The sequence below is a fragment of the Corvus kubaryi genome, unplaced genomic scaffold (genome assembly GCF_017639235.1).
Source record: "Corvus kubaryi isolate FWS band 111438036 unplaced genomic scaffold, C.kubaryi_AGA036_p1.0 36967, whole genome shotgun sequence".
Classification (NCBI taxonomy): Eukaryota; Metazoa; Chordata; class Aves; order Passeriformes; family Corvidae; genus Corvus; species Corvus kubaryi.
This window is the reverse complement of record NW_024580996.1, coordinates 79,693-102,385: the sequence shown is the minus strand read 5'-3', so window position 1 is coordinate 102,385 and position 22,693 is coordinate 79,693. Positions and strand designations below refer to the sequence as shown.

The following is a 22,693-nucleotide window of genomic DNA, read 5'->3' as shown; positions in this document are numbered from 1 at the left end:
CTCAATTCCTCGGGATCTTTCCCCCAATTCCTTGGGATCTTTCCCCCAATTCCTTGGGATCTTTCCCCCCAGTTCCTCGGGATCTTTCCCCTCAATTCCTTGGGATCTTTCCCCCAATTCCTTGGGATCTTTTCCCCCAATTCCTCGGGATCTTTTCTCCCAATTCCTCGGGATCTTTTCCCCTCAATTCCTTGGGATCTTTTCCCCTCAATTCCTCGGGATCTTTTCCCCCAATTCCTCGGGATCTTTTCCCTCAATTCCTCGGGATGTTTTAACCCCATTTTTCGGGAGTTTCCCATCCAAGTCCCCGGCTGGATTTCTTTTCATCTTTAGCCCAGATTTCCCAAAACATAAGGACTCCCTGTTCCTGCTCTCAAATCCCGACCTTCCCTTCGGAAGCAGATTTATCACAGCGGTTCAGGAAAACGCGGAATCTCTCCTAATTCCATGGAAACCAGGACAGACCTGGATGAAGCCGCTGGGGCAGGAAGGAGGGAGCAGCTCTCCCCTGCTGGACACAGGGGACTGTGGAATCCAGGCCCTACCAGTTCTCCCAGTGGCCTGCCCGGTTTTCCAGCGGCATTTCTGGCTGGTGACACCGGGATGGGAGCTGGGATGGGCTCTGACACTTCCCAAACATTCCCAGAAGTTTCTTATCCATTCCTTCTGGATTTTGGAGCTCCCAACGGAGCCCCCGGACAAAATCCACCTCCCCTGAGGGTTCTGAGGGGTTCTGAGCCTTTGGAACAGTGGGAGCCACTGGTTTAACTGGAATTCTCCATGCCTGGAGGAGTGTCTGGAGCTGGGGACTCATCCCAGGAAAATGTGGATTCCAGGCTGGATTCCGGCTCCAGGATGAGCTTCCCAAAAAATCCCCAAAAGGAGCAGCGCCAGCCCTGGGGTGCTGCTGGTGCTCCCCAAACTCAGATCCAGCTCAGAATTCCCTAAAAAAATCCTCCTCCGTGGGGAAGGAGCTCCTTGAGTTCTATTTCCGAGGAAAATTTGCTTTCCTCAGTATTCCCATCATTTTAATGGGAAAAGCCATTGGGAAGGAGGATAAAGCACGGAACAACAAAGCCGTAGCTGGAGGAAGGCAGGCTCTGAACCTCCTCGTTCATCCGTGGGAAGCCAAAAGGCAGCAGGTGACGAAACAGGGCCCTGGCTGCAATTCCCACCGGGAATCTTTTCCCATTATTTATTGCACTTCTCGTTAGGCAATGAAAATGAGAGAGTAATTAAGAGATGATTGATTGAAAAGCAGCTTTTTGGGGTTTTTTTTTATTTCACATGAAGCAATTTCCTCTCTTTTGTAACTTTTGTGGGAAGCTGAGACTCACCCGAGCAGGGCCGGGACCCCCTTTCCTTTCTCCCACCGATCCCAATCCTATTTCTTGCCCCGGAACCAGCTCTGGCAGCGGGAAAGGCAGCGCTCCACGATGCTGGAAGTGCAGGAGTTGAGGCGGAACGGGGCCCGTGGGGACGTTTGGGATCTGCTGTCCTTGGGATCTCCGGCGTCCTCAAGTCCCTGGGACTGGCACGGCCCCGTGGATGCACATGGATCCGTGGAAATCCCGCTTTGGGATGCGCAGGGATCCCCCAGGATTGCTCCCTGAGCCTGGCAGGGCTCCTCCGCGCCCAACTCCAGCACCTCGAGGGTGCAGGGCTCCAGAGCTGAGACGGGGAGCTCCTGGGAGAGCTTTTCCAGGTTTTCCAGGCAGGTCCCAGCTGTTTCGGTGACACAACGCTCCTCCTGGCACAGCGGGAAGGTCTCCGGGGTGTCCAGGGAGCACAGCTCCACGGTCAGGATGGATTTCTGGAGCGGGAACGTCATCACGCACATGCCGGGGGTCTCGATGGTGAAGGGTTCCTCTCCTGAGCTCAGGGTTTTCATGGGATCGGCTTCCGCGCAACTCCCAGAGTCTGTGGGGAGGGATGGGGAGGTGACCCTGAGCGGGATCTGAGGGGGGTCACAGGGACAGGAGGGACAAACATCCTGGCACGGGCAGGGATCCGCCTGGGAATTCTGCTCCACGGCACAGGGAGAGCAGGGATTGCTCTGGGCGGCCTCTTCCAGGCAGGAACAGGGCGGGCACTGGGAATTCATCTCTCTGCCACAGAGACCTGGAAGAAAAAGAACAATTTCACACCTAATGCCCTGAAAAACCAGGAAAACATTCCTCAGTTCTTCTCTTTCCTCTTCAAACTCCCAAACGCAGCTTTTCTTATTAAAATCTGCTCTCAGCCAAACAATTCCAACAATTTGCCAGCATTTTTTTTGGGATAACAACAGCTTTGATTCACGTTTTCGGGTTCATCAATTCCAAGCAGCTCCCTCCCCTTCTCCAGTTGTTTTTCCCTTTTCCAGTTGTTTGGAATGGGTCCTGGATCTCCTGGCAGGATGGGGTTTTATCCCTCTAAACCCAGTGCTGGGACAACAGGAATTTTCCAGAGGGTCCATGGGAATTCTGGAATGACAGCCGAGCCAGCACGACGGAAGATTTTTACCCTTTGAAACCTTTATCCCCGAGGAAATTGAGAGCCGTAAATCCCCCTTTTCCAGCTTCCCCTGGAATCTATTCCAGAAAACAAACACCAGGATTTGTAGGATCCCAGGGAGACTCACCTGGGTCGGGATCAGCAGCGCAGACGTGGCCGAGTAATCCCGGGATGTGCCTGGTGTGTTCCCGGGCCTCTGGAGACGGGGAGCCCCAGGCACCCCAGAGCTCCCCACGGCCTCGCTCCGCCTCTGCCCCGCCAGGGGTGATTTGCCTAATTATTTTTAATGGAAAACGCCTATTTCCGTGGCTGGAGCCGGACCTGGAGCTCAGGAATTCACGTGGCCCCGCAGACGCCAGGGAGGAATTTGGGAAATGAGTGGATTCCGGGCCGGCTCTTCAGTAATCACCTGGTCACGGGGCAGGTTTTTGGGATGCTCCAACATCCTCCAGCCCAACACCTCACGAGGTCCATTAGGGGCAGGATGGGATGTGGGATTTGGGGAATTCGTTTATTTTTAGCCACGCCTGACCTTTTTCTGTCCTGTTTTTTTTTCACGGAGCTGCTGGAAACTCTTCCCTCACCGCTCGTCTCGTGATGTTTTCCGAAGTTCTGACTCAAATCCCGTCTCCGTTGTCGTGACGGTGGCGTTGTCCTCGTGAGGGATGAGTGAAGAGCAGGCAGGTGACCGGAGGAGTGACCACCACCCTTTTCCCCTCATTTTACCCAAAACCAGCTGAATTCTACCCAGCTTGAAATGCATAAACCTGAGAACGTGAATCAAATCTGTTGCCATTCCGCCCCCCAAAAAACGTTGGGAAATCATTGGAATCATTTGGCTGAGAGCAGATTTGAGCAAGAAAAGCTCTTTTTGGGCAGTTTGAACAGAAAAGCAAGAAAAGGAGGAAATTTTTCCTGTGATCAGCAGCAAACTCCCAACCCAAGAGGTCACGAATCCCAAATTTGTTGATTTCCAGGAAATAACCACAAATGCCCACACTGGATACTCAAATTTGGAGGAAGAAGAGCCCAAACCTGCCCTTGGTCTCCGGGTGGAAAACGGCCTCGCCTCCGGTGCGAGTCACTCCTGTCCCTGGTTGTGTCACCGGCTGACTCCGGGCGGGGTGGCAGCGAGCAGAGGAGGAATTCCAGACTCTTTGATGTCTCACGGGAACTGGTTGGGGCTCTCTTCCTTCTTTTCCAGGCAGGGACAACTTTTCCGCGGGGAGAAAACGGCGTCTCCGAGCTGCGACGGCTGCGTGAAGTTTGTCACTTTCTTGGTCGGGGTGTGACCTCCTGGCACCAGAAATGGGCACAAAAATCAGCCCGAAGGCCACTGTGATCAAAGAGTTCATCCTTCATCGCCCTTGGTGTCACCTGGTGGAGTTGGGACACACGGGAGAGGTCCCGGAAGATCCTGGAGAGCCTCAAAATGGGGAGGTTTCCCGGAGCACAACGGCCAAAATGCCAACAAATCAAACAAATCCAATTTGTATTAATAAAAAAATCAAAGAATTGTGGCAAAACTGACCAGCGGGGACCAGGGCAGGGATTGTCCCCTGGGCACTGGGGAGGGGAATGTCCAGGGCTGCGCCCAGTTCTGGACAATCATGGAAAGAAGGAATCGTGCCTGGTCTGGGGGGCTGGAGCGGGGCCAGGGATGGGAGCGGGGCTGGAGCAGCAGGAGAAGGGAATGGAGAGTCCTGAGGGAGCTGGGGGGACTCATCCCAAAGAAAAGGGGGATCCAGGGGGAATTTGGGGCTCTTCCAGGGGGGATTTGGGATCTTATCCCAGCGAATGGGGCCAGGACAAGAGGGAACGGCCTCGAGCTGTGCCAGGGGAGGCTCAGGGTGGATATTTGGGGAAATCCCTCCTGGAAAGGGCGGCCAGGCCTTGGGAGGGGCTGCCAGGGAGGCTTGGAGTGGCCATCCCTGGAGGTGTCCGAGGGATCCCTGCACCACATCTGGAGCTGCATCCGATTCGGGTCCCAGAGCTCAAGACCAACCGAAGCCACCCAGGTGTTCCAGGGACCTTGAGGAAAAGGTGGATTGGGAGATGCTGAAGGATTCGCCCACCCTGGAAAAGACTTGGGGATGATCCTGGGGCCGCTTTGAGCCGTCCAAAATATTCATGGAGAGGCTCCTCCCAGAGGTCCCCAGAGCAAGCTGGATCGAGGGAAAACCGTGACCAGATTATGGGGAATAAAATTCCCTGCAGAAGGAATATTGTGAGCCCCTTCCAGAGTCCCATCCCGCCTCCACTCCTGAGCTCTGCAAGGAAATGCACCAAAGCAGCGTTTTTTTTTCCAGAGTTTAATCCTGAGGGGGATTGTTTCCAGGCTGGCTCATCCGCTCCGCATTTCCCAGTCCGTAGGAAATACGTGGATGGGGAATTCCTGGTAGTCATAGAGTCTCATGTCCCACCTCGGCGACATTAAAAATTATAATGGCGAGCGAAGTAATTGAAGGATTGGAGTGGAGCAGGTCTGGATTATTAAATATTTGATTTCCATACCCCTGAGGTGTCTCACTTCCGGAGCCACCGACTCCGAAATCCTATAAAAGGATTCCTATTGTCCTGCTCCTCAAGCCATTTCTGGTTTCATTTGGTGCTTGCTGGTGGAGAATTGGGTAAGTCCGGCTCGGTTTCCCGGGAAGTCACCTCGTGGTTGGGTTTATTTCATTTTGAAGCCTTGCAGAAGCAAATTCAGAGACTTTAAAGTGTTTCTGCGTGGGGAGATTCGGGGTTGGGATTCCCCAAGTTTTAGTTCCGTCTTCTCTGGGGTTTATTTGCTGTGGGTTTTGCTCTTTCTCCATCAAGGAGGACCAAATTCTCTCTCTCCTCACTGACTTTGCTCCCCTGTTTCACCCAGGGAATTGTTGGCGTTGGGAGAGATCAAAAGTCCCAGGTTGGGACTTCAAAGGGGAGAAGTGGGAGGGGAGATAAGGAGTGGAGACTTTCAGGCTGCCAGGGAAGGCCGTGCCTGGAAGGAAAAACCTGGGTGGGAAGAGCCGGGTGGATTTTGTGGGAAAAGCAACCGCGGCAGAGCCTTTCCTTGGGGAGGTTTTCCAGCACGGAGCCTCCACTGGTGTCCTCTGGATGAGGGCAGGGCAAGCTGAAGCCTTTTTGGGTGAAATTAGAGAAGGATTGGCAAAGATCCATCCCAAACTGAGGGGAGCGGTGGGCAGGTGGAGGCTTCAGACCCTCCAGGAAACCTAAAGGAGCCCAAATAATTTTTCCTTCCTGTTTTCAGAGGAAGTTGGTTGAAAATAGCCACAAATTTGCCTGAAATGCTTCCACGTGGAGTCACTTCCTCGCCACGGCTGTTTTCCTGGTTTGGGGTTCTGTGGAAAAAGACTAATTTAATTTCGTGTATAAAGCAGCCCGGAATGTCTGGGTTTTCACACCTTTTCAATTTTATCCCTTTCCTCTTTCCAGCCTCCCCCCTTCCCCCCAAAAATGCGCCGCCCGACCGGTTGCCCGCTGAGCCAGATCTGCATCCCCCCTCCCGCCGTCCTGGTGAGAAGCTTCCCCGTGAGGTCCAGCCTGGATCCCTGCGGCACCAGCGGCAGCTTCCAGTGCCTCCCTCCGCGCGTGAGCCCCGGCTGCTACCCCGGCACCACCACCTACGTCAGCCTGGGGGGCCTGGGCGCAGCCGCCGGCTGTGCCGATCCGTGCGGCCTCGTGGCCGCCACGTGCGTCCCCCCACGCTGCCAGGGGGTGGCCAGGGGCGCGTGTGGCAACCCCTGCTGCTGCTGCTGCCGGGTGACCGAGTGCAGCACCACGAGCCGGGGTTCCTGCAGCCAGGAGGTGGCCAAGTGCTCCACAACCTGCCAGGATGCGTGCGGTCAGGAGGTCAGCAAGCGCACAACCACGTGCCAAGATCCGTGCAGTCAGGAGGTCACCAAGTGCACCACGACGTGTGTGGATCCATGTTGCCAGGAGGTCACCAAATGTGTCACCACGTGCCAAGATCCGTGTTGTAAGGGAGTCACCACGTGCACCACCACGTGCACCACCACGCGCACCACCACGTGCCAGGATCCGTGTTGTCAAGAGGTCACCAAGTGCACCACCACGTGTGCGGACCCCTGTTGCCAGGAGGTGACCAAGTGCACCACAACATGTGTTGATCCCTGCTGCCAGGAGGTCACCAAGTGTGTCACCACATGCCAAGATCCCTGCTGCAAGGAAGTGACCACGTGCACCAGGACATGTGTTGATCCCTGTTGTAAAGAGGTGACCAAGTGCACCACCACGTGTGTGGATCCATGTTGTAAGGAGGTCACCAAGTGCATCACAACATGTGTGGACCCGTGCTGCAAGGAGGTCACCAAGTGTGTCACCACATGTCAAGATCCCTGCTGCAAGGAAGTGACCACGTGCACCACCACGTGTGTGGACCCGTGCTGCAAGGAGGTCACCAAGTGCTCGACCACGTGTGTGGATCCATGTTGTAAGGAGGTCACCAAGTGCTCCACCACATGCCAAGATCCCTGCTGCAAGGAAGTGACCACGTGCACCACGTGTGTGGATCCGTGCTGTCAGGAGGTGACCAAGTGTGTCAGCACGTGTGTGGATCCGTGCTGTCAGGAGGTGACCAAGTGTGTCAGCACGTGTGTGGATCCGTGCTGTCAGGAGGTGACCAAGTGTGTCACCACGTGTGTGGATCCGTGCTGTCAGGAGGTGACCAAGTACACGACCGTCTGTGTGAATCCGTGTGGCAAGAAAGCCGCCAAGTGCCTCACGCCGTGTTACGACCCCTGCTGCAAGAAAGTGACCAAGTGGAGCAGCCCGTGGGTGATTCCGTGGTGCAGGAAAGGGGCCAAGTCCAGCACCAGATGTGGAGATCCCTGTTCCAAGAAGGGGACCAAGTGCAGCACCAGGTGTGTGGATCCGTGTTACAAGAAAGTGTCCAAGTGCTCCGCCATGTGCCAAGACCCGCGTTGTGTGACCAGGTGTGTGGATCCCTGTTGTCAAGAGGTCACCAAGTGCATCACCACGTGTGTGGATCCATGTTGTCGGGAGGTCACCAAGTGTGTCACCACGTGCCAGGATCCCTGCTGCCGGGAGGTCACCAAATGTACCACCAGATGTGTGGATCCCTGCTGCAGGGAGGTCACCAAGTGCAGAACCAGATGTGTTGATCCCCGCTGTCGGGAGGTCACCAAGTGTGTCACCAAGTGTGTGGATCCGTGTTGTCAGGAAGTGACCAAGTGTGTCACCACATGCCAAGACCCCTGCTGCCGGGAGGTCACCAAGTGCATCACCAAGTGTGTGGATCCGTGTTGTCAGGAGGTCACCAAGTGCAGAACCAGATGTGTTGATCCCTGCTGCCGGGAAGTCACCACGTGTGTGGATCCGTGTTGTCAGGAAGTCACCAAGTGTGTCACCACGTGCCAGGATCCCTGCTGCCAGGAGGTCACCAAATGTACCACCAGATGTGTGGATCCCTGCTGTCAGGAGGTCACCAAATGTACCACCAGATGTGTGGATCCCTGCTGCCAGGAGGTCACCAAATGTACCACCAGATGTGTGGATCCCTGCTGCCAGGAGGTCACCACGTGTGTGGATCCGTGTTGTCAGGAAGTCACCAAGTGTGTCACCACGTGCCAGAATCCCTGCTGTGTCACCAGATGTGCCACCAGGTGTGTGGATCCGTGTTGCCAGGGAGTGACCAAGCGCATCAGCACGTGCCAAGATCCCTGCTGCCAGGAGGTGACCAAGTGCACCACCAGGTGTGTGGATCCCTGCTGCCAGGAGGTGACAAAGTGCGTCACCACCTGCCAAGATCCGTGTTGTGCCACCAGATGTGCCACCAGGTGTGTTGACCCATGCTGCCAGGAGGTCACCAAATGCACCACCACGTGTGTGGATCCCTGCTGCCAGGAGGTGACGAAGTGCGTCACCACGTGCCAAGATCCGTGTTGTGCCACCAGATGTGCCACCAGATGTGTGGATCCCTGCTGCCAGGGAGTGACCACCTGCACCACCACGTGCCAAGTCCCCTGCTGCCAGGGAGTGACCACCTGCCAAAACCCCTGTTGCCAGGGAGTGACCACCTGCACCACCACGTGCCAAGCCCCCTGCTGCCAGGGAGTGACCACCTGCACCACCACGTGCCAAGACCCCTGCTGCCAGGGAGTGACCACGTGCCAAGACCCCTGCTGCCAGGGAGTGACCACCTGCACCACCACGTGCCAAGCCCCCTGCTGCCAGGGATTGACCACGTGCCAAGACCCCTGCTGCCAGGGAGTGACCACCCGTGCCACCACCTGCCAACCCCCCTGCTGCGTCCCCAGCCGTGCCCCTCCGTGCGCGGATCCCTGCTGTGCCACCCCCTGTGCCCCGCAGTGCCGCGGGGGTGTCCAGGCTGTCACCAGGTGTGCGGACTCCTGTCCCACCACCTGTGTCACCCAGACCTGCCCGGTGTGTGGCCAGCGCTGCTCCGTTTCCTGCGCCGGTGTCCGCTGCCCGAAATTCCGGGCTCCCTGAGGGGCTCCGGGGTGGGATCCTAAGGAGGCCCCGCTCCCTGTGGGGGTTTCCCTGTGGAATCTCCAAAGGAAGAGTAAATCCTCTTTTTTCCTCGTGTTCTGCACCGTTCCTGCTGGTTTTACCTCAAGAAAGCGCCTTTCCTCGCGGGATGTAACCGAGCGATTTTGTGCCCCCGGGAACGTTCCCTGGGAGAAAGATTCCACAGTTCCTCCTCGCACTGGAAGTGTGGAGAGAGGAATTTCCCTCTTTGTTCTTCCTTGTGATCTTTTCCTTTCCATGTCTGAAGTAATAAAAGAAACGATCTTGGCATTGGCCTCGTGCATCTCCTTCACTTCTCGCCCTTTATCCTTTCAATTTCTTCCCTAAAATCCCGATTTTTGTAAAGTGGCAGCCCCGAGAATGCTTGGGAAGGTCTGATGGAATCATGGAATGCCCTGAGCTGGAAAGGACACATAGGGGTCATCAAACCCAACTCCTGGCCCTGCCCAAGACACCCCAAAATCCCACCCTGTCCCTGGGAGTGTTGTCCTGGAGCTCTGGCAGGTTTGGGATCATGACCGTTCCCTGGGGAGCTTGCTCAGCACTCCCACACTCCAGTGGGAAGAACCTTTTCCAAAAATCCACCCCAATTCCCAGCCCCTGGCGCAGCTCCAGCCATTGCTTCAATCCTGCCACTGGCTTGATATCCCAGCTCAATGTCTGATATCCCAGATCAATATCTGACATCCCAGATCAATATCTGACATCCCAGATCCATGTCTGATATCCCAGATCAATATCTGATATCCCAGATCAATATCTGATATCCCAGATCAATGTGTGACATCCCAGATCAATATCTGATATCCCAGATCAATATCTGATATCCCAGATCAATGTGTGACATCCCAGATCAATATCTGATATCCCAGATCAATGTCTGATATCCCAGCTCAATATCTGACATCCCAGATCAATATCTGACATCCCAGATCAATGTGTGATAGATCAATATCTGATATCCCAGCTCAATATCTGATATCCCAGCTCAATGTCTGATATCCCAGATCAATATCTGATATCCCAGATCAATGTCTGACATCCCAGCTCAATATCTGACATCCCAGATCAATATCTGATATCCCAGATCAATGTCTGATATCCCAGCTCAGTATCTGATATCCCAGATCAATATCTGATATCCCAGATCAATGTGTGACATCCCAGAATCAATATCTGATATCCCAGATCAATGTCTGATATCCCAGATCCATGTCTGACATCCCAGATCCATGTCTGATATCCCACATCAATATCTGATATCCCAGATCAATGTCTGATATCCCAGCTCAATGTCTGATATCCCAGCTCAATATCTGACATCCCAGATCAATATCTGACATCCCAGCTCATTCCCACGGGCTGCAAAAAGACCTGGAAACCCCCAAACCGGGGACTTTTCCAAGCGCTCCCCCAGAGCTCCCACCGCTCCCTCCTCAGCCCCAAATCCCCAAATCCCCAAATCCCCAAATCCCCAAATCCTTCACGCGGGACTCCGGCCGGGCCCCGGGGACTCCCAGGGCTGCGCTCCGCGGGTTTCCAGCGGGGAGCCGGGCCCGGGGAGGGTTTGTTGGAGCAAATCCCGCTTGGAACGCGGGCGGGAGGAGCGGGGGCGGCGGCAGACGGGGCGGGACCGTCTGGGAATAGCCACCGGCTCCTCTGGAGATGCCCCCGAGGTCGGTGACAACCTGCGAGCTCCGCCCTCGCAGCTCCTCCGGTTCCTCCTCTCCCAGCAGGCTGGGGCACAAAAGCTCTCTGTGGGGTTGAATTTGACTCCAAAATTCTTTTAGAATTCATTAAAATCCCCTGCAAGCAACGATTTCTTTCGCTCCCGCTCCCAAAGCCCCCAGTATTCTGGGAAATAAATTATAGGTGGAAAACAAAATGGCTTTTGGATAAGATTTTTCCATTCTGGTGTGGTGCTGGCAGGATATTTAATCCTTCACGTGTGCATATAATTCGGATTTGAAATCGCCTCCGAGCAGCAGAGAGCAGAAACATCATTTCCAGGCGGTGCTGTAGGAAAAATAAAAAAAAAACCCCAGGAATTCTTCCTCCCTGAGCACCCGGGTGTTTATTCTACACCCGTGAGATTAAAAACAGGCAGAAAATTGCTGCTCACTGTAAGAAAATGGTGTAGAATCCCCCTGGTTCCTCTGTCAGATGAATTCTCCGAGCTCTAAAATTCCCTTGGGGATCAAAACAATTTTATCCGCTAAAATTAAAAAAGAACATTTCCAGAGGAAATCCAGAGATTTTTCCTGGAAAACTTGAGGCAATCCAAGCGAACACCTGCAGCAGCGCGAAGGCAAAGAGATAAAAGCGGTGAGGAATTTTTTTTCCCCGTAACCGCAGCCAATTCCTCCTTCCCAGATTTAATTCCCAGATTTAATGACTCGGGTGCTCATTGTCATTCTTCACTGAGCGCTCACCTTCCGGAGTAAACAGGAAAAGAGGCCGGGACGGTGGGATTTGGGTTCCTCCGGGCCCCAGAAGCGATGATATCACGGCTGGATCCGAATTGTCCCTCGGGCACGGACTGAAGGAGCTGCTCGTGTCCATGTGAGGCGTAATTGTCCCCTCCGCTCATCCTCCTGGCATCCCAGCAATTCCAGGATTCCTGGAGCCACCTGGAAGCTGCCCTGGGTTCGGGCTTGGAGCCTCCCACCTTCCCCGGGACCTTGCGGGAATGAGGAGAGAGGAAAGTTGGGTCTGATGAAGGCCCGGGAGGTTTAACTGTGACCAGGTGTGGAGGGTTTGGGCAGGGAAATGGGGAGAATCCCTGATTTCTGCGGGAATCATTCAGAAACACACAGGAAAAAAATTCCTCTTCTTGCTCGGGAAAATGGGAATCCTGCACGGGATTGGAGGGGTTGGACCTCGACCCCGTTCCAGACCTGGAAAGAGGGACCTGGAGGAGCTGGAGCGGGGCCAGGGATGGGAGCGGGGCTGGAGCAGCAGGAGAAGGAGAGTCCTGAGGGAGCTGGGGGGGCTCATCCCGGAGAAAAGGGGGATCCAGCGGGAATTTCAGGCTCTTCCAGGGGGGATTTGGGATCTGATCGCAGGGAACGGGGCCAGCACAAGAGGGAACAGCCTCGAGCTGTGCCAGGGGAGGCTCAGGGTGGATATTTGGGAAAATCCCTCCTGGAAAGGGCGGCCAGGTCTTGGGAGGGGCTGCCCAGGGAGGGTTGGAGTGGCCATCCCTGGAGGTGTCCGAGGGATCCCTGGAGGTGTACGAGGGATCCCGGGATGTTGGTTTGGGTGTCCAGGTGGAGACCAGGCACAGCTTGGACTCGATGCTCTGGGAGATCTTTCCCAACCTCAGGAATTTTGGGATCCTGCAAAATCTTTGGCCTTTCAGCACAAGACGGGACCGGACACTCGGAATGGGGGGCGCTGGCCTCATGGAATTCCCTCTGGAACACCCGACCCGCTCTGGGACGAGTCACGGGAGCCACCAAAGGACGTGGCTGCGGGGTCCTGACTCACCGACACCAACGTGACGACTCCAATGACTCCAATTGCCCATAAACGTAATGGAGATTCCCAAATGAGAGTAATTAGGGATAACAATCCAACCCCGTGATGTTCCCACGTGTTGGAAGCGCGGATCCATTTACGTCTCCCGAAATGCCCACTTTTGGAAGGCCCCAGTTTCTCTCTAATCAAAGGTAACAACCGGGTGTAAAATAACTCAGGGTAGAAAGGGAGGTGCAGGACCGGTTCTCAGAGATGGTTTTGAGGTGAGCCCGGAGCCTGAGGAGATAATGAGGAGCTCTTCCAACCGGAATGTGGGATACTCCTCGGGAAGATAAGGGTTGGAAGCTGCTCTGGGGATGAATTCCCACTCCCAGCATCTCCAGGAGGAGAAAATGAGGAGGGATTCATCTGCCAAAAAATTCAGCTCCCAAATCCGAGGTCTGCTGGGTGCAGTTTCTCCTCCCGTGGCAAAGGAGGTGTTTAAGATGAGCAAACCACGCTCGGCAAGTCCCAATTTATCCTCGGAAAAGCCTCCAGGGCAGCGGAGCCTCTGGAGCAGGGGGAGAAGCTGCACGTGAGGAGCCGAGCCTGTGGAAAAGCTGAGCCACCCATGAGGTGGCAAAAACCGTGGAGATCCGTCAGCTCCGGCTGGAATTCCCGGCGTAAACACTGGGAAGGAGCTGGTGCTGATGCCCGGAATTCTCTGGGAGACTCCGGCTTTGGGGTGTAAACAGGACGTGCTGCTCGTGCTGGCTTCCTTGGGTTTGGGGTTTTTTTTCCTATTTAGCATTTCTGTGATGGTCACGTTCCCACCTCTGGGATTGGAATATCTGGGAGAAACAAGGATTTTCCATAATCGGCAAAACTTCAATAAAAATTGTATCCTGGGCCTAAATCCCACTTAAAGTGGAGCTTTCTGCACTTGCCTGGGAGGGAAAATTGTCTTTAAAATGAGCCTGGAATGGCTTGAAAATGTCCTCAAAGGAACTGGAGTCGTGTCCCCGTTGGAATTCCCAAGCGTGGACGGTGTTAATTCCCAGAGAGAAACGGGTTGGATGAATGAAGTAAATTAATTTATCAGGAAAACAGGGACCTCAAGCTTTTGTGGGAGCACTGGAGGATTGGTTGTGTCTTTCCATGAGAATTAGGACGGGGTATTTCTCATAGCAAATCCAATTAATTATCCATCTTCCCTAATAACAGCCATCCCACGTTGGAAAAACCCCAGCTATCACCCCAACATTTATGGAAATAAGGCCATGGAAACATCCCAGCTCGTTAAATCCCTTTCTGAAAACCAATTAATTCAGCACCTGCTGGGTTTCTTTTTTTTTTTTGTGATGACTCCGCCATTCCCATTGGGAACCGCATGACCGGGATGGGAGCGGGGCCGACTCAGCATCACCTGCTTTCCTGGAAGAGGGCTTCCACCAAAAATTAGGATGCAAACAAACATGCCAAGCATGTGGAGGTGGAGCCTGCTGGGGCAGTTTGTGGTCAGTTGTCCATCCCCCTGGGCTCCCGCATTTCCGGAGCTGACGCCACTCCGGTGGTATAAAAGGTTTGGATTTGGAGGCTCCCGCCAGTTCCTTTGGCTTCTCCGTCGCTCGCCAGGACCGGTGACCCGGTAAGTCCTCCTTGGCTTGATCAGGGAATCTTTATCAGGATATCTTGTAGAAAAGAGAGTTCATTCCTCGTCACGGGAGAGCTTGGCTCCCGTGCTTCTCTTCTGGGATTTGTCCTGGAATTGGGGATTTTATTTAGAGTCGTCTCTGCCTGGAGCAGCTTGGAAAAGTCACCTCCTCCAGAACTGTGGCTGCCTCTTCTCCTCCCTCCTGTTCCGTCCTGGTTAATTTGTTCCTGTCTCATTAAGGCTGGGAATGAAATAAATTAATGGATGCCACGGAGGAGCTCCTGGGACTTCAAACCGGATGGGTGGGAGGAAGGTTTATCCAGAAGGAGGGAGCTGCAGGATTCCTGCGGGCAAAGCCAGGGGAGACCTCTGGGAGAAGGCAAGAGGAGGAAATGAGCTGGAGATGGGAGCTGCAGCCTCTGGGCCAACCCTTCCCCCGTGGAAGGATGAGCCCCATTAATTCTGGGACAACTCCGGTGACGTCCCAGGATCCCGAGGATCTTCAGGATGGGAGAGCTGGGAATGTTCAGCCTGTGGAGACCACAGATCCACGATCTGCAGGGGCTCCAGGGAAGCTGGAGAGGGATTTTTCCTCAGGAACTGCAGGGACAGGACACGGGAGAAAGAATTGAGAGTAAAATATGGGAAAATTAGATTGGATATTGGGAAGAAACTGTGAGGGCGGTGAGGCCCTGGCCCAGATTATTCCATGGATTCCCCATCCCTGAAAGTGTCCAAGGCCAGGTTGGACAGGTCTTGGAGCAGCTTGGTCTGGTGGCAGTGGGTTGGAACGAGATGATCTTGAAGATCCCTCCCAGCCCAAATCATTCCATGATTCCATGGTGGGATCTGTGGCCTCTGGGCTTTGTGGTTGGGAATTCCCAGCATGGGGGACGTGTCCTGGTGGGTGTGAGGATCTGATAAGGAAGAGATAAGCCCCGGAACAGCTGAGAAAATAAGGAAATAAGGAATTTTCGTGTTATGGCTTCCAAAAAGTTTAACTCTGGGCAATCCCACAAAATTCAGGATTTATGGCTTGAGGCTCCCAATGAAGGAAGGGATCCTCTGGCACCATTAATTCCATCAACACCCTGGGATCAGCCCAGCCCACGGTGCTCCCAACACCGAGCTCATGCCTTTGATCCCTGTAGGCGCCGCTCCCTGAAGAGCTGGACTCGAGGATCCCTGTGGGTCCCTTCCAACTCCAGAATCCAGAAATCCTTGACGCCGGCAGATTTTCCCAACATTCCTTCCCTCCGCCGAACACCAAACCCCCCAAGCCCTCACGGCGCGAACGGCGCCTCGATCACCACCCACCAACACCCGTGATTGTTTCTTTGTCTTTTCCCAGCTTCTTCTCCCAGCTCTTCCCCGCTGCCCCAGCACCTCCCCAGGATGTCGTACTACTACGAGCAGTGCAAGCAGCCCTGCCTGCCGCCGCCCATCTGCCTGCAGAAGTGCGGCAAGTGCGTGGAGCCCTGCGCCACGAAGTGCGTCGAGGTCTGCCAGGCCCCCTGCGCCACCAGCTGTGCCACCAGCTGTGCCACCCAGTGCGTGGAGCCCTGTGCCACCCAGTGCGCCACCAGCTGCGCCCCGCAGTGCGTGGACGTCTGCGCCCCGCAGTGCGTGGATGTCTGCGCCCCGCAGTGCGTGGATGTCTGCGCCAAGCCCTGTGCCACCCAGTGCGTCGAGGTCTGCGCCCCGCAGTGCGTGGACGTCTGCGCCCCGCAGTGCCCCGCCCAGTGCCCGGAGCCCTGTGCCCCCCAGTGCGTCACCAAGTGCGTGGAGCAGTGCCAGACCGAGGAGTGCAGCACCAAGTGCGTGGAGTCGTGCGAGGCCGTGTGCCTGCAGCCCGCCTGCTCCCGCCCCTGCTGATCCCGATCCGGGCCTGACCCCGGTGACCCGTGAAGGGTCGAATCCGCGGGGTCCGGGATGGAAAACACGGCGCGGACGCATCGACAACGCAACGAGACCTCTTGTGATTATCCCACGTTTTCTTCGCCTTGGAAAATGTTTTCTCTCTGAGTGTTTCCTGTGTTTTCACTTCTTCTCCTGCTGTGCCGGCGTTTTTCCGTGGGCATTCCCGATATTTTAACGTTGGGAATCTCGGGAAGTGCTGTCAGCAGCTGGTGGTGGAAGACGTCGACGCTTTTCCTCTTCCCTTTTCCTCTTGTCTCTTCCCCGTCTTGTAAATTCTCTATGCAGCAATAAAAATTGACCATTGATGGCACCAGGTGTCTTTTGTCTTTCTTCTCCCCTTTTCCACGTCTTCAGACCCCGAAATATCTTCCTTAAATTCCATTTGCAAAAGTGGTTGGGGAAGGTTTTGTGCCTGAAGTAAAAATGATTTTGATACGGAGCAATTCTAGAAGGAAATCATCATTGGTCAATTCTATTCTGAGACACCTCTGAAAATATTGATAGAAATTTGGTTTTCAGGCAGAATTTTGGTCTTCACAGCCTGGGATTTTGGAGGCAAATCCTAGAAACCGTTAAAAGGTGAATTTAAGTGGAAGAAAGCCTTAAATTAATGCAGAAGGAATTGAACATCTGAAAAGCCCAATAACATTTTAAATAAATACAAATACATCTTTATTTGGGATAAATTCGAAGCTGAAGGCGACCCCGTTGTCTGGAGGGAGTTAAACCCATAAAACCCCCCCCAAATTTCTGTGATAAAGCTCCCGCTGTGTCCCAGCTTGCACCTGTGGCTTTCTTCATCTCTGGCTCCATTCTGGCCGCCCCATTTCCATGTCTGGGAATGCTGAAATTGCTCCCCACCTACCCCCTCATTATGGGAAGGGTGGGGAGCATCTAATCTGGAGAAGAAAAGGGAGATCTTTACGCTCAGGTGTGTGCCAACGTTGTTTCCAAATCGCCTTTGTAATGTGCAGGTGGGGAGGCGAGGAGCAGGTTCCTCTTTGTGTCCCTTGCTGTCGACACCAGGAGGTGACACCGGGAGGTGACACCCTCAGACGGGGATCAGGGGAGGCAAAGAATGGGGAAGGCAAACACCTGAGCTCGCCTGCGGAGAGCAGGAGTGGAAATTCCCGGGAAAACGATGGGGAAATGAGGAATTTGCACCTCGGGCTCCTCCCGAGGAACCCAAACCTTTGGGGATCCAAGCTGTGCCTCAGGAGTGCCTGGGAGATGCCACTTTTGTGTCCTCATGGGGGCGTGGAAAAGGTGACAGCAAGGAAATGGGGGAAAAAGGCTTTTAGTCAGGAATCGTGGGGAAAAAACCAACCCCTACACCTGAACACACCTGGACTGGATATTCCCAGGAAAACAATGGGGAACGGAGGAATTTGCATCTCGAATTCCTCCCGAGGAACCCAAACCTTTGGGGATCCAAGCTCTGCAGTGCCACTTCTGTGGCCTCGTGAAGGCCTGGCAAAGGTTTAAGTCAGGAACCACGTGGAGCTCCTGCGATCCATGAGTCACCTGATTTTGGAGCCCCTTCATCCCGATCCATCACCTGGAATTTCCCCTGCTCTCCCTGGGAACGGGGATCGTGGGAGCACCTGGAAAATCCAGAGGAAGTGGCAGGAGGGACCTGCTGTGCTCCTGCCACTTCCTGCACCGGGAGGAAAAGGTGTTGACACACGGCTCTCCAATGCAGCTGTGGTCAGCACCGGGAATTGCTGGAATTCCCAGGATATTTGCAAAGAATTAGGGATATTTCATCAGGGCCGAGGTGGAGGAGCCTGGAAAATCAGGGGGTGATGTGGATGATCCGACACCAACAGCTGGATAACGATGGACACACACAAGGGCTGTTGGGAAGAGCAGCCAGGGATTGTTGGGAAAAACAGCCCGAGATTTTTGGGAAGAACAGCCAGGAATTTTGGGGAAAAAAAGCCAGAGATTTTTGGGAAGAACAGCCAGAGATTTTTGGGAAAAACAGCCAGAGATTTTTGGGAAAAAACCCCAGAGATTTTTGGGAACAACAGCCAGGAATTGTTGGGAATTTTCCTGTGGAAAGAGCAGGATGTGGCTGGAGAAGGGGACATGATGCTCAGGTGGGGATTGGCCAAAGGTTGGACTCCATGACCTTGGAGATCTTTTCCAACCTCAGCAATTCTGGGATTCTGGATTTTTCCACCTCTCCCACATTCCTGAACGGGACAGGGCTGTAATTCCCAAAGCTGTGACCCCACAGGGCCTTTTCCTCTTTTCCTTCCTTGGAAAAATTCCCAGGGGATCAAAATTCTCCTGCAGCACGGATCCCTCCCCAGGGAAAAAAAAGGAATTCTGCCGCAGCTTCAGTGAACTAAACCCAGAGTCGGTAAAAAAGGGATGAAATCCATGAAAAATGAAGTTGGTCAATGAAAAGCTGCAGGAAAGTGGAAGGAAAAATCAGGGAAAATCTTGGGGGAAGTGCAAGGAAAAATCAGGGAAAATCTTCCTGATTTCTTGGGAAAATAAAATGTTTCATTCCCGTTTTCGGGATGGGAATTAGAGAAAGGAAACAGCAAAATCCAGAATCACCGAGCTCAAAACTGGGATCCCAGGAGCTGCAAGAGATTCCCAACCCCACTCAGACCAAAGCAATCCCTAAAATTCATTCCCCGGTTCTTTGTGGGATCTCTGCCCAGGACGGGGACGAGGCGAATTATTAATAAATTATCCCGTGATGAGCAGCCCTGGGTGTGCCTTCCGTGAAAAAACACCCAACCCCCCGCAGCCGGGAGAGCAGGGATCTGTCCCAGGCTTTGACTGAGGTCCAGGGGGTGGGAGCGCAGCCGGTTCTGGTTGTGAAAGATTCTGGTCACCGAGTTTAGGCTGGAGTCATCAGCTCCCCCACAGGGATATAAAAGCCTCTCCTTCGGGAAGCTCCACACCTGCAGCGGCTTCTCCTTGCCTCCCTCCTCGAGCAGGACGCACCAGGTGAGTCCTTCCCTGCCCCTTTCGCTGCCAGGGTGAGGGATTTTGGTGCCCTGGCGTCAGGGAAAAAAAAAAAAAAAAGGGATTTTTCGCCCTTTTCTTGCCCAATCTTGAGTTGTCTCCTCGAAAATTCTGCTTGCACGGGGGGAAAAAGCACATCAAGGAATTTTGGGAATTTCTGAGGCTCTGGATGGTGGTTTGGGACTCTTTGGAGAGGAACCCCGAGATAACTTTTCCTGAACTGGTGAGAATCCCATGGATAACCAAAGGTTCGAATCCATGGGCACAGGGTTCTGCTGCCTCCTGGATTTCCGGGGATCCCGGTTCCGATTCCCCGGATAAAATCCTCAATCCACCCGAGTTTCATGGCCCTGGGTGTGGCTCCTGCTCTGGGGGTCTCAAGGAGCTGGGCAGGGACGTGGTGGTTCCAAAAACTGGTATCAAATATTGGGAATATTATCAAATATTGGGAATATTATCAAATACTGGGAATATTATCAAATATTGGGATTGGTATCAAATACTGGGATTGGTATCAAAGGATTTTTCCCTGTCAAAACTCCCAGTCCTGAGACTTTTCCAGTTTTCTGCTCCTCTTCTCCTGCTTTTCTTCGAGCTTCTCCTTGAGCTCCGTTTTCCTCCAAATCTGCTTTTTTTGTTTTTTTCCCGGGCTTTTTAAAGTCGAAATTCCAGGAAAACGTGAGCAGAGGGGAGGAAGGAAAACCTCTCATGCCATTTGTCTTCTCCTCAGCTCTGCAGCCTTTTCCTGGCTCTGTTAGGCTGGGTCTAACTGGCCTCTGGTCCTCGTTTTAGGCACAGTTGTTCCCTGATCCCTCACAGAGCGGCCGATCCCGTAGGGAATGGGATGGGATCCAAAAAAACCCCAATAAGGGGCAGGAAACGGAACTCCCCAAAATCGGGGCTGAACTGCAGCGTCCTCAGAGGTTTAATCCCAGGAGCTGCCCGGTTTGGCTCCAGGATTAACTTCAAATTGTGTTGATCTCGAAGCTGAGGCACCGCCTGAAACCTCCACACCCCAAAACGGCGAATTTAGGCCGGGCTTAAAAATGGCTCCATTCTCTCCCTGCTTTTCAATTCCAGGGCTTTTCCAGGATGTCCCAGCAGCAGAAGCAGCAGCAGCAGATCCCTCCCCAGTGCCAGGAGAAGTGTGGGGCCGTTGCCAAGGGGGTGCAGCAAAGCCAGGCCCCCAAAGGCCAGGCCAAGGCCGGCGTGAAGAGCCTCCCCCAGCAGCAGCAGCAGTGCCCCAAGCAGAAGTAGAACCCTCCAAGATGCCGATCCCGAATCCCAAACGCTGCTTTTCCCACCTCTCCTGGCTCCCGGGAATGTGCAGCCGCCTCCTTTGCTTGCCAGCAGAAATTGCCTCATAACGAGACGCGGTCAATTAAGTTCAAATAACAGCAATAAGAATAAAAAAGAAATCGTGGGGCTGCTTTAATTCCGAGTTCGGTTTGGGATGTGGTGCAATAAAATGATGGAATGACCTCGTGGCTGCTTCCTGATGGTTTTGTTGTCGCTTTATTCCCGTCTTTGCTTCTCTTTCTCTTTTGTTTTCCCCCCCAAAAAAATCAACTTGAAACACACACAAACACCAGGCACGGCCCGTCCGTGGATTTAGAGAGGAAAAGAACCTCTGGAATTTTGTAACATTGAACAGAAGCTGTTTCTTGCTCAGGAGAAGCCATTAAAAATCCCCACAACTTGGTATAAAAATTCCCCAAACTTGGTACAAAAATCCTCAAAACTTGGCATAAAACTCCCCGCGATTTAGTATAAAAATCGCCAAAACTTGGTACAAAACCCCCTTAAAATTGGTGTTAAAACCCCCACAATTTGGTATAAAAATTCCCACAACTTGGCATAAAAATCCCCAAAACTTGGCATAGAAATCCCCACAACTTTGAATAAATCCCCCCACAGTTTGATATAAAAATCCCCAAAACTTGGCATAAAAATCCCCAAAACTTGGCATAGAAATCCCCACCAATTTGAATAAAAATCCCCACAATTTGTTATAAAAATCCCCAAACTTGGAACAAAAATCTCCAGAACTTGGCATAAAAATCCCCAAAACCTGGTATAAAAATCCCCAAAACTTGGTATAAAACCCCCCACAACTTTGAATAAAAATCCCCACAATTCGGCACAAAAATTCCTAAAACTTGGTATAAAAATCCCCAAAACTTGGCATAGAAATCTCTGAATCTTGGCATATAAATGCCCCCAATTTGGCATAAAAATCCCTAAAACTTGGTATAAAAATCCCCAAAACTTGGCATTAAAATCCCCACAACTTTGAATAAAAATTGCCACAACTCGGAATAAAAATCCCCAAAACTTGATATAGAAAGCCCCACGATTTGATATAAAAATCCCCCCAACTTGGCATAAAAATTCCCAAAACTTGGCATAAAATTCCCCCAAACTTGGCATCAAAATCCCCAAAACCTGGTATAAAACTGGTATAAAATTCCCCACCGACCCGGAACAAAACTTCCCAAAACTCGGTACTCAAAGTCGTTTTTATTGTGGAATTTTCACAGTGCAACAAATCCTGGATCCAAAATCAGCCGAAAACCGAGAGACAAAATCCCCAACACCAACGGGGGCGAAACATTCCCGGCTGGAATGGAGACAGCTCCGCGTGGGATTTGGGATTCCTCCTTTATCCCGTCCGAGCCACGCCCGGGGTTAATCCCTTTCCAAACATGTCTGGAGTGGAGTTAATTATCCATAAAATTGCCAGGAATATTCTCGGCCTGAGCTGTTCTTTGACGCCTCCGAGGAAATTCAAGGGGAGAGAGAGCTCGGGTTCCTACAGATCTATCCCAAAAATCTTCCTTTCCCCCTCCCCTGGATCCCAAAGGATAATTTTTAATTCCACCAAATATTCAGCCCTAATCCCCGATTTGGAAAGTTTTGAGCATTTCGGCGGCGGATTCTGGTTGTTTAGAGGGGAAAACCGCCTAAATTCCAGGTGGGAGCTGCAATCCGGGGAGGAAGGCAGGAAAAAGGGGATGAGCCCTTCCCTGGATTTGGGGTTGTTTTTTTAACTTCATGATCCCTGCCTTGTTCCGTGATTTTTTTTTCTTTCGGGGGGGGGCCCCCCCCCCGGCGAGGAGTTCTCTGGGCATTCCAAAGCCGTGGGATTGGGAGAAAGGGCAGGAATTCAGGTGAAGGCACAACTACAACCCTGCTGGAAGCCATTCCCGACGGGAATTCCCTGCTGTTAGTAGAGGACAACGCGTTAGCGGGAGGGGCGGCTGGAAGGAATTCCTGACAAAAGCTCTGCAGGGGGTTCAAAACAACAACAACAAAAAAAAAGGCTTGGAAAAACCTCTGGATGCGAGGGGGGAAAAAAAATCTCCTGGATCGGGATTTTCACCTCTACTTCTGCCACAGGCCGGGCTGCTCCAGCTGCTGCTCCATGGGAGGGAATTTCTCGGGAAGGGAGCGCTGCTCCGGCTCGGGGCAGGGAGCCGGGATGGGCACCGGGATCTCCTGGCATTCCTGCTTTTCCTGGGAGCACGGTGTAGGGTCAGGGAGTGGCACTGGGATCGGGCCAGGGGTTTCCTTGCATTCCTGTTTTTCTGGGATAGACACCGGGATTTCCTTGCACTGCTGCTTCTCCTGGGAGCACGGGAC

The 22,693-nt window shown here is 53.2% G+C and overlaps 6 protein-coding genes across 25 annotated transcripts in view; 2 read left to right on the top strand and 4 right to left on the bottom strand.

Moving 5' to 3' along the window:
- LOC121660836 (neurofilament heavy polypeptide-like) overlaps nucleotides 1-583 on the bottom strand; it is an 11,026-nt gene extending 10,443 nt beyond the window's left edge. The window contains exons 1-2 of the mRNA XM_042020354.1: nucleotides 546-583; nucleotides 386-390 (exon numbers count right to left, since the gene is read on the bottom strand). Coding sequence (XP_041876288.1) covers nucleotides 386-390; nucleotides 546-583 — 43 coding nt within the window. The remainder of the gene's footprint in view (nucleotides 1-385; nucleotides 391-545) is intronic.
- A 663-nt stretch (nucleotides 584-1,246) lies between these two features.
- On the bottom strand, nucleotides 1,247-4,171 carry LOC121660849. The gene is made up of 2 exons (XM_042020406.1): nucleotides 3,536-4,171; nucleotides 1,247-2,121 (listed from the first exon to the last, which is right to left on the bottom strand). The coding sequence occupies exons 1-2, from the start codon at nucleotides 3,849-3,851 to the stop codon at nucleotides 1,385-1,387; spliced, it is 1,053 nt and encodes a 350-aa protein (XP_041876340.1). The 5' UTR covers nucleotides 3,852-4,171; the 3' UTR covers nucleotides 1,247-1,384.
- A 94-nt stretch (nucleotides 4,172-4,265) lies between these two features.
- LOC121660848 (vegetative cell wall protein gp1-like) lies at nucleotides 4,266-13,964 on the bottom strand. Its single transcript, XM_042020404.1, has 2 exons — nucleotides 11,463-13,964; nucleotides 4,266-5,840 (listed from the first exon to the last, which is right to left on the bottom strand). The coding sequence occupies exons 1-2, from the start codon at nucleotides 12,434-12,436 to the stop codon at nucleotides 5,633-5,635; spliced, it is 1,182 nt and encodes a 393-aa protein (XP_041876338.1). The 5' UTR covers nucleotides 12,437-13,964; the 3' UTR covers nucleotides 4,266-5,632.
- On the top strand, nucleotides 5,105-9,300 carry LOC121660847 (keratin-associated protein 16-1-like). Of its 18 annotated transcripts, none has more exons than XM_042020391.1 (4): nucleotides 5,105-5,126; nucleotides 5,935-7,569; nucleotides 7,615-7,659; nucleotides 7,795-9,300. In XM_042020391.1, the coding sequence occupies exons 2-4, from the start codon at nucleotides 5,956-5,958 to the stop codon at nucleotides 8,989-8,991; spliced, it is 2,856 nt and encodes a 951-aa protein (XP_041876325.1). In that variant the 5' UTR covers nucleotides 5,105-5,126; nucleotides 5,935-5,955; the 3' UTR covers nucleotides 8,992-9,300. The 18 variants fall into 18 exon arrangements, with proteins under 18 accessions (XP_041876325.1, XP_041876331.1, XP_041876335.1 ...); XM_042020400.1 differs by having other exon boundaries at nucleotides 5,106-5,126; nucleotides 5,935-7,182; nucleotides 7,525-7,544; nucleotides 7,590-9,300; XM_042020397.1 differs by lacking the exon at nucleotides 7,615-7,659 and having other exon boundaries at nucleotides 5,935-7,536; nucleotides 7,840-9,300.
- A 67-nt stretch (nucleotides 13,965-14,031) lies between the features above and the next one.
- Nucleotides 14,032-16,373, top strand: LOC121660851 (proline-rich protein 9-like). Its single transcript, XM_042020410.1, has 2 exons — nucleotides 14,032-14,137; nucleotides 15,495-16,373. Exon 2 carries the CDS (start codon nucleotides 15,539-15,541, stop codon nucleotides 16,016-16,018), a length of 480 nt encoding a protein of 159 aa, XP_041876344.1. The 5' UTR covers nucleotides 14,032-14,137; nucleotides 15,495-15,538; the 3' UTR covers nucleotides 16,019-16,373.
- Nucleotides 16,374-21,552: 5,179 nt separating this feature from the next.
- The window catches only part of LOC121660850 (keratinocyte proline-rich protein-like), a 3,850-nt gene continuing 2,709 nt past the window's right edge, over nucleotides 21,553-22,693 (bottom strand). For 2 of the 3 annotated variants that reach the window (XM_042020409.1, XM_042020408.1), the window contains one exon: nucleotides 21,553-22,645. In XM_042020409.1, coding sequence (XP_041876343.1) covers nucleotides 22,436-22,645 — 210 coding nt within the window. In that variant the 3' untranslated portion in view covers nucleotides 21,553-22,435. Of the gene's footprint in view, nucleotides 22,679-22,693 lie in introns of all 3 variants that reach the window. The other variant, XM_042020407.1, reaches the window with a different exon arrangement.

Coding starts and splice junctions, on each gene's coding strand:
- LOC121660849 (XM_042020406.1), bottom strand. CDS start 3,851: ATGAACTCTTTGATCACAGTGGCCTTCGGGCTGATTTTTGTGCCCATT. Junction 2,122..3,535: donor TTTCCACCCGGAGACCAAGG/GCAGGTTTGGGC, acceptor TTTTTCTTCCAG/GTCTCTGTGGCAGAGAGATG.
- LOC121660847 (XM_042020384.1), top strand. CDS start 5,956: ATGCGCCGCCCGACCGGTTGCCCGCTGAGCCAGATCTGCATCCCCCCT.
- LOC121660848 (XM_042020404.1), bottom strand. CDS start 12,436: ATGAGGCCAGCGCCCCCCATTCCGAGTGTCCGGTCCCGTCTTGTGCTG. Junction 5,841..11,462: donor TTTCCTGTTTACTCCGGAAG/GTGAGCGCTCAG, acceptor CTTTTTCCACAG/AACCCCAAACCAGGAAAACA.
- LOC121660851 (XM_042020410.1), top strand. CDS start 15,539: ATGTCGTACTACTACGAGCAGTGCAAGCAGCCCTGCCTGCCGCCGCCC.